Here is a 9684-nt window from a genome sequence, read left to right on the forward strand (position 1 = left end):
AAAATTATGAACTCTGTTGTTAAAAACAATTTTCTTATTATTCAGAAGCTGTTAAGTAACCTAAAGTTCTTATGAACTCTGTAAAAAAAAAAGTTGTGTTGTAAGCATTCCTATTTCACAGATGAGAATCCTGGGAAAAGATAAGAGTTATGATTTTTCAAGTCTGTTTTATGTAAGGATATATTTATGTATGTTAATTTGGATGTATGTGAAATATATTATGTTTTGGGAATTTTTATTCCTAAAGGACATTTTACGCCAAATTAGTGTTAAGGAATTCCCATGTTTGAAGGTTTATTTTTTTGTTTTAAGTGGAAAGACTAAATTGGGTGGTCATTGAATTTGAATTTAAAGATGGGCATTGATTATGGTAAAGATATAGATTACTGTGGTTTGTAATTATTACAAGAACCAAAAGAAGCAATTAGAATATTGGCCCAGCATATTTTAACTGACCTGATTATAACAGGTGATTTCAAACTGCTTAAAAATGCGAATGTGAATGGGGAACTGACATATTAAGAAAATATATAAATTTATGGATATTTCCTTTTTGAGGGATAAGGGTATTAGAACTTAGAAATATATGGTTATATGATCAAAAAGGTACATAGTGTTATTTGGCATTAAGAAATTGATTCATTGTATGGCCCCAGAAAGTTTTATTTACCTTAGTTTACTGTTCAGTAAGGTGGAATCCACATCCTAGGGATTTTATGGGACTAATATAATTGTAAAGGTGCTTTGCACAATGCTTGGTATCAAACAAAAATGCTATTTGAGTGTAAACTGTGTAAGCTAAAGTTAATTGCTTTTTTTTGTTAAACTTATGTGAAATTTTCCTTAGGTGTGAAGTTCATGCCAATGGTTATGGAATGAATGATTTTCTGTGCAAAGCAATTTGGAAACAACTAAATTAAGGTCACCAGATTGGTTAATTACTTGATTTTGGTTTCAAAGTTTAAATTTAGGTACATGATAATTGTTGCTGGTAAACAGTTGTATTATTTGTGTTATAGGAGAAGCAGATTTTCTTATAGTCCAAAATGCTGTTAAATTAAGAATTATACTATCAGAGGAACAGGAAAATAATGAATGGGGCACTCTGACCATGTGTTATAACATTTTGAAATGTTGTAATTTAAGAAATCATAAACTTTCAAGTTTGTCTTCGTTTTAAAGGAAGTTTCAGTTAAGATTGTTTGCTATCATTTATGAAATATGTGAGAATTTTAACCAATCTATTTGGGGTTATTGCATAAATCAAGTATTTATAAAAGTATGCTTGTGAAAAAGTAATTATTGGTAATTATGTGAAGAAAAGACCCGGTGAATCCTCTTGTAAGTTTTGTAAAACCTAGAATTATTAATGTGTATGGAAAGGAGGGATTAGGTGCCCCTGGAAACAATCTGTGTGGACAAAGTCATCAGCCCTGGGAAGGGGGCTTGTTTTAGTTATGAAACTCCTAAACAATGAATTTGACTTGCTGAGAAGTAGCAAGTCTATGTACAAAAGATTAAAAAGGATCTCTAGGGGGTGGCTAGGTGGTGCAATGAATAGAGCACTGGCCCTGGAGTCAGGAGGACCTGAGTTCAAATCTGGTCTCAGCCACTTAACACTTACTAGCCTTGTGACCTTGGGCAAGTCACTTAACCCCAATTGCCCTGCCTTCCCCTCCTCCAAAAATAAGCAAAAATAATTAAGCATCTCTAACAATTGGCTTTTATGCCAGGACAAATTTAAAATTTGTAAAGAGAAAGTTAGTAACTATACAAAGACTTTGTAAGATTTCTAGTTATTTTATCAGTTATGTGTAGATTTTGTAATATTCAAATTTACTGTGAATTTTCTGAAGTTTCTAAATGGGACCCTGAGATTTGGGGAGTTCAGGTAGATTGCCTAAAGAGCCATTAGATTTATCACAGATCAGATTAAGAAGAGAGCTTCACCACTCTCCACCAGGAAGGAGGGGGCAGGAGCAGCAGTTACAATAAAGGCCTCTAAAGAAGTCTTACTGAGGGGCCATGGAGTTGGAAACCAGCCAGTCTCCAAACTTGCCTTTAAAGTCAATAAAATTGATTTCTAGTAATTGGTTTTTAGTACAAATTTGGAATTTAGAATGGGAATCCTGGGAAGATGTTAAAGGGAATTCCTAATGTATGTGAGTCCTGGTAAATCTTTATGGTATATTGCAACTCAATGATAGTAAATTGATGGTAAGGTAAAAGGGTTTTGGGACCATACTGCATGCGTATGCTTTGTCAAATCAGGTCCTTACTTTTCATCTTTATGACAAATCAATGGAAAGTTAGGCATAAGGCAATGTACGAATTTTTGCTGTTTTGACATTCTTCCAGAATGTTATGGGAATAATTAGATACATAATTCATCAGTTTGTGAAGTTAGACATTAACTTCTTTGTTTTATCTACTCTGGAATTCCAGTATAGAACATACTAGTAATGGGGATCAGAGGGTTGAAAAGATAAATGAAGATTGGGTTAGAAATAGGGATTACAGTATAAGTTCAGATTAAACATAGTCCCAAGAAGATAGGGATGCATGGGAAGTAGATGCAAATCTATTAGAGCAATAATTTATACTCCTGATGAGAGATTTGATTTTTATGAACAAGAATAAATATAGAAATGAATACAAGTTATTTGAGGCTCACTTTAAAGATGTTCCTTAACCAATGTGAGATTATAATCATATTTTAAGCTGATTGTTGAAGCTCATTATTTAAGATTTGATGGGACTGTTAACTGACTATTTCTCTGAGTCTAACTCCTGGTATGAATATTAAGAAAGGCTATTCAAGCTAACTGAACCACTCTGATCCATGATGCCAGACCCTGTGAAATACAGGCATGGAATGCAGAGGGAAGGTCAGGAGAATGACTGTTCCACATGAGCTGAGGTAGAATTCCTCTGACTTGATTTCCCCCATTGACACCTGGTAGACTTTAAGCTTGGCTCAATGCAGATTGCAGCTTGGTATATATTTTGCCTGAAATTGACATTCTGAAGTTGGGGAAATATGGTTCCCTCATGACAGTTTTGTCCCTATTCTTGGTGACAAGTTTCAATAATCAAAAGTTTTAGAAAAAACAACAACAATAAATCTATTAAATACTTGATTCTGGAACATCTTAAGTTACTATAAGATAAAGTTATTAGGTTTAGGATTTAGTATAGGTATTGCTGTATAAGTTTAGTTCTTTGTAATAATATGAGGACAAGTAGGTTAAGGGTTTGTGGTAATATTATTCTATTAGTTAGTATCACACTTGTCTCAGCTTTGTTATAATTTAGTTAATGGTAAAAGGAGGATAGTTTTTGGACTACTTGGTAAATATTTTAATTGTAAGCTTAATGTAAATCCCTTAGTGAAATCCTATCCTCCTGGTGGAGGAATTAATAATGGATTAATGCAAAATATAAGAAACTAGTTTTAATGTGTGATCACGACAATTGACCAAGACTCTAATTTTAATTTTGCAAGAATGATAATGGTTCTGGAATGGTCATTTAAATTGGTTCCAAGATTCCTTTTGTAGGAAAATGAATGAAAGAAGGTAGAAGAAAGAGAGGCTGGATGCAGAGCTGAAGATGGATGACTCTAAGGACCAGAGGACTTCCATCAGATGGTATACTCCTCAGGCAGCGGTGTTAAAAGAGATTTTTGGACTTTGAAGGTGCAATTGTTTGTTATTGTTTTCTTTTAAATCTCTGTATCTGTACTCATAAAGGGGACTGCCCCCTTGTATGTTGTCAATGTGATGATCTTTTTTAAAGGAGAGATGGGAATTAGAATTAAGAAAAGTGGGGAAACTTAATCCTAATTAAAAACAAGAGGAGGTCTATCAAGAATGGTGTGAGGAAACTTCAAGGGGGATAAGAAAAATGGGGAATTGTGAGAGATGAGTCACAGTAAAATTTCCTCATTTCTTTTAATTCCCTGTTATATTCCTATCTCTTCTCCATACTTTGTAAACCCGTTCAGTCTTTCGAGTAACTCATGATTTCCCTGAAATGAGGTAATTTGAAAGAAAACCATACTAGTCCATTTCAGATTGGGCACTTCCAAATTTGGTGAAAGGAAATACATAATGAAGGATTGAAACTGCTTTGCACCAATTGGAAAGATTGTGAGCTTGCCTCACCAGCCAGTGGTGAGGTAGGACAGGGGTTAGAGGTGGAGTTAGGATCAGGACAAGAGAAGCCCATGAGCTTCCATATGTTGCACTCTCTGGCAGATGCCCTTTGAGTGACAGGGACAGTGCCCTTTCTCATGAGAAAGAATAAAGACCTTTTCTGATCTCAGATTCAGACTCAGAACTCTTTCATCTCACATACCCGTTTAACTTCGCAATAAAATACTTAATTTGTTTAAAAATGATTGGGTGGTGATTCCCACCCAAACTATTATGTTTTTTACTTACATTTTTTCTGAGCTATTTTTTGATTGGGGAGAAAAAAATTAGATTCACCATTCTCTTCTAACTTCTTCCTGCTAACTTCAAGCTTAGGTCAAGGGAAAATATTGTAATGCAAACTAAAAATTCACATTTATTTAATTCTCTAAAGGCTGTCAAAAACTCTCCTGAGAACAATCCCATGGGCCAGATAGTATAAGTATTCTTAGTCACGTTTTATGGGTGGGGAAAGTGAAGCTGAGAAAAATTAAGTAAATTACTGGTATTAAGTATTAATTAAGGTAATAATAATTAAATTAAATTAACAAATGTAGTGGTCTTCATTACTCTCCAGGCTACACTCCAGACTTTCTCTACCTGCCCTGGAAACCTCTTCCTCCTAACTGCTCCCTCTGGCCTTGGAATTCACACATTGGAAGTACCATCTACCCTTTGTCCTTCCCACTCTCTTTGGATAGCTCCCTTAGGACATTCTTTTAGGGAAGGTGCCCAGGCCAGCCAAGTCTTCATTCCATTCCAGTCTTAGCTTCTGACTTGCTCTACTAAGGCACCATTTGGGTATTAGCGCCTTCATTCCCATCTCTCCCTCTTCCCTTTCAGTTTGGTTTTCTGTAAGTCTTCCCTCATTAGAATGTAAGCTTCTTGAGGACAGGGACTGTCTTTTTGCTTGCCCTTGTTTTCCCAGCCCTGAGCACAAGGTCTGGCACTTAATAGGTACTTAATAAGTGTTTGTTGACTGACTGACTTACACATAGTCACACAACTAGAAAGTGCCAGAGTTGTAGTTCAAACTCTGTTTTTTTTCTGGTTCTAAGGGTATTACCCTTTCCATTACAACATGGCACCCTCCCCATAGGAAGATTCATACTGGATAATTATTTTTAAAGGCTCGCCTGAAGAAGAAGAAAAGGTAAATAAAAATTCATGGAAGGACAAAAAAAAAGAGGCCAGAATAAGCTGGACTCAATGGTACTGTAATTAAACAGTGAATTATTCCAAATATATGACCAAGCTTGTGGTGCCATGAAAAGAATTCTGGATTTAGATTCATAAGAGCAGGGTTTATGTTGTAGCTCTGCAGATTAGTAAGTGGGTGACTTGGGGCAAGTCACTTAACCTCAGTTTCTTCATCTATAAAATAAGATAGTTGGACTAGATGATGTCAAAGGGCCTTTCCTATACAATATCTATGAACCTACATATCAGCCATACAGAACTATGTACAGGGCAGTGCTGCAGTCAGATTCTTCCAGCATTGACTGATTCAGTCACTCCACCTCTTCCTCATTGAAACTCTCTAAATATGTAGAGGTGGCATGTCATTATGGTGCTAACATTTAGTACTCCTATAAACTGCTAAGGGTGGGGTGGGGACTAAAAATAGCAAATGGCTGTTGGGAGAAACCAGAGTAGCCTTTATGGGAAAGGCTTTGATCATGTGATTATTCTCTAGAGCAGGGATTCTTAACCTGGAGTCTGTGGACTTAAAAAAAAATGTTTTGATAATTATGATTTCCTTTATAATCATATGTATTTTATTTTATGCATTTAAAAATATTATTCTGAGATAGTCCATAAGCTTCCCCAGACTGCCAAAGGAGTCTAAGAGACAGAAAGGTTAAGAACTCCTGTTCTACAATAAGGGACTCTAGGCAGCACCTCTCTCTTACCAGCCCTGTCTCCCTAGAATGTTCTTGTCACACAAAAATAAATGAAAATTTGGCCACAAAGGCATATATGAAAAACAGCAAAATTACCCTGGGTAAATGCCAGATAGTACGATTAGGGAAAAGTAATTCAAACCATAAAAATGCAAGGAATTAAAAAGGCCTGAAAATGAATTACACACAGAATCATAGCAGTGATTGTATATACAAAACTAAATTCAGGGCTTCTATTTGGACTTTATTTCAAAGAATCTCAAGCCTAAAATCCCCTTATCCTCCCTTCCTCCCTCCCCCCCTCCTTTCCTCCCTCCGTTCCTCCCTCCCTCCCTCCTTCCTTCCTTCCTTCCTTCCTTCCTTCCTTCCTTCCTTCCTTCCTTCCTTCCTTCTTTCCTTCCATCCATCAGATATTTTCCTTCTAGTATTTCTAGAGCAAAGTCCCATTGATGGCATGTATATTTCTGGCAAAGTATTACCTTATTTTATTGGAATGGAGGGGGGGAGGTGCAAAGGTTCTATTACTACGGTACTTTCTGTAATATAAAATAGTTTCAGTTTTAACTACTTATGTCATCTGGCTGATTGAAAAAAGTAACTTACGTTTACAGGGGCTCACAAACTGTGGTTGTAAGTTGATGTGGATCCTCTAAGTGCCTTGAACTTAATTATAGCTTTTTGAAGAGTTCCACATATGAGAAGTAGATTGGAGTAGAATACCCATAATGCTACATAGTCCTGACTTCATATTACTGAGGAAAATACTGAGACTAGAGAAGTTCAATAGCTTGCTCAAGGTACAACAGGTAAGTTAGATTTTGAACGGAGGCCCTATAAGTCCAGATTCAGGGCTCTTTGATTACATCTACTAGACTGGTGCAGAATAAAGGGCTATTTGATGTCTAAGAGGTCCAAATGTTAGCACTACAACTTCTAGATTATCAGTATAGCAAAGGGCAATAAGTATACCCTTCACTGGCTGTGGAGGAAAAGGGCCTACCACCTCAATAAAAAAAGAAAAATAAAACAAAACATCTGACCTCATTCCATGAAATATAAAAGAGAAAGGTCAATAGGTTATCTCCCAAAAGGAGGGAAGGAGGAAGCCATTCTTTTCTATACAATTCCATTGATATGATCCTCAGAATAATTATCTCTTCAACTCTAGGCCACCACTATCCAAAAGATGCTAAAAACAAATTTAGAGAAAAGGCACAAAAAGCAGAAAATGGAATATAAGAACTCAATGGAAAAGTTTAATGGGTATGAATTGGGATGGAGGGAAGACGACAATCTAATATTTCTTTGCATGCCCTACTACACCTAGCATAGTGTCTTGGACATAATAGGTGCTTAATAAATTTTGAGTGAATATATAAATGTCTCCCCATCCCCCCACTAAAAAAAAGTATAGTAAACTGAGTAGCAACATGTAATCAAAAGAAGGTAAGGCAAGTTTAGACTGAAGAGTAAGATATGTTTCCTAGAATAAAACACTGTATTATTGGATAGTCTCCTAAGAGAATCAGTGGGAGCACCATTTATTACTTACAATATTTACCATCAGACTGGAGGAGCCCTGGAGGGGGTAATCTTGTTATGGAAGAAGGCTAGAATCTTGTTAGGAACCAGAGATGGATATGGGATTTTGATTTTGTTACATTTTGACAGCACAATGTATTTCTGTAAGTTTGTTTTGCAAGGAAGAAAATTTTTTGGAGGAAGAAAATTCAACATTCAAAGTTACTTTGCATACTAATAGACAGAAATAGCATATTTTTAATCCTCATCCCCAGACCACTGGGCAAGCTGTGGTAAAAATATATCCTAATAAGATAAGAAAATTGAAGATGTTCTCTTTAGTAATAACACTGAACTTAAATACAGTTCTATAGCAAATGAGTCAGGTCCAAACCTAGTCATTTCTTAGAGTTTTTTGTCCCTTGGATAATTTAGTATATTTAGTAATTAACAGCTGACCACATAAAAGGTAATTTAAAATCCAGCAGTTATATGTTTCCTAATGTACTTTGAGAAGTCTACGTTGCCAAGAATGAAATTTATATCATGGGAGATAAAACCAACAGTTTATATAAATCCTTTAAGTTATATCACTAAGTTTAAAATTATTTTAAATGTAAGAGACTCTTCTTTTAAAGACAATACCTGCTCCAAAGACAACAGACTGCTTTCTTTTCAGCTCTAATTCCATGCAAGTAAAACCGAAAGATAATATGGAGCCCCATATTTACACAAAGGCATGCCATGTCAAGTGGACACATTTATTGTATACTACATTCTCTTTTTTATACTTACACTTACCTTCTGGAGTAGCATTAAGATGATTTCTTTGAATTGACAAAACTTTGAGAGATGTAAAGACATTTCTGAAACCCTTTCTTTGGCATTTCCCCAATAAGCTGCTATGTCTCTGAAGATCCAATGAGATGGAGTGGATTCCATTGTCACTCAGGTTTAACGTTTCCAAAGAGGGAAAACACATAAAAGAGCTGAAAGTTAGCTCAGATATCCTATTGTTACTAAGGTTCAGGTGTTTTATGGTCCAATCTTCTTTTTTCATGTTAGACACTGAGAGCACTCTAATAGAATTGTAACTTAAATCTACTGTGGTTGCTGTTTGTGGTATAGCCACTGGTATATCAGATTTTCCAGTAAAAGAACAATCCATCAAAAGGTCCCCATTCCATCGACATCGGGAGTCAGACAGAATATCAAGTTTTCTTGATTTGGTTGCTGCTGTTCTGGTAAAATAAAGACTTAGCACTACAGTAATCACATTGAGGTAAGAGCTTTTCATAATGCCTATTGGAAAAAAAGAAAAGGAAAATGAATTATATTATTCACATACAGCAACATTTTTAAAAGTCAGAAGCAAATAGAAAGATGGATATCCAAACTGAAAGAATTGTAAGTTTTTTCAAAAGAAACTTTTACTTGCTTCCAAAATCAAACATCTTAGTTTTGAAAGATTTTTTTTTTGCTAAGATTTGTTTTCCAAAAGATTAAAGATTTACCAAAATTAATGTTTGTATCACTTTAAAACAACTAATCTTTTTTTTTTTCTGAAAGTAATTTACTCCCCTGGGTCTCACCTTTAAAATGCTTTTGCTTTTTAAACAGCCGTCACCCAGCAGTCACCCGGCAGTCTACTTTGGAATTAGTGAAACATTATCAAGGTTTGGGACTTTTCTGCTTCCTCCCTGGTTCTACGGAAGGAGCAAAGTCGATTATGCTTATCTACAATTCTTTCCCGAGTGAGACATGTGGCTTATTATTAGAGCACTGAGTGGCAGAAAGTTCAATGGCTCAAACAGATCCTGTATGCTAACAATTTATATGTAAATCAAATCAATAAGTAGGAATGGAATGTTTAGCCTTCAGTGGCTCTTGCATCTTTGTCTTTGCAGGTGTTTTGGAATATATTGTCACTCTCAGGTTATAAGATTTAGGAATACATCATGTAGATTGGTTTGGTTTTTTTTAAAACCTTGCTTTTCCCACATCCAGATAATATTAATATCTTGAACCTTTTTAGGGGCAGGAGACTGAGAATGCTGTAAGTA

The 9684-nt window shown here is 35.5% G+C and overlaps 1 protein-coding gene across 2 annotated transcripts in view; it reads right to left on the reverse strand.

The window, feature by feature from the left end:
• The window catches only part of LRRC66 (leucine rich repeat containing 66), a 39904-nt gene extending 30571 nt beyond the window's left edge, over positions 1-9333 (reverse strand). The window contains exons 1-2 of one of the 2 annotated variants that reach the window (XM_069105217.1): positions 9214-9333; positions 8423-8923 (exon numbers count right to left, since the gene is read on the reverse strand). In XM_069105217.1, the coding sequence (XP_068961318.1) occupies positions 8423-8918 (496 nt within the window). In that variant the 5' untranslated portion in view covers positions 8919-8923; positions 9214-9333. Of the gene's footprint in view, positions 1-8422; positions 9040-9213 lie in introns of those variants that run through there. The other variant, XM_069105218.1, reaches the window with a different exon arrangement.
• Between the last annotated feature and the right edge of the window lie 351 nt (positions 9334-9684).

Source organism: Petaurus breviceps, unplaced genomic scaffold, assembly GCF_028583685.1.
Source record: "Petaurus breviceps papuanus isolate PSGF00001 unplaced genomic scaffold, PetGlider_PUasm1.0 76, whole genome shotgun sequence".
In the NCBI taxonomy this organism is placed as follows: domain Eukaryota; kingdom Metazoa; phylum Chordata; class Mammalia; order Diprotodontia; family Petauridae; genus Petaurus; species Petaurus breviceps.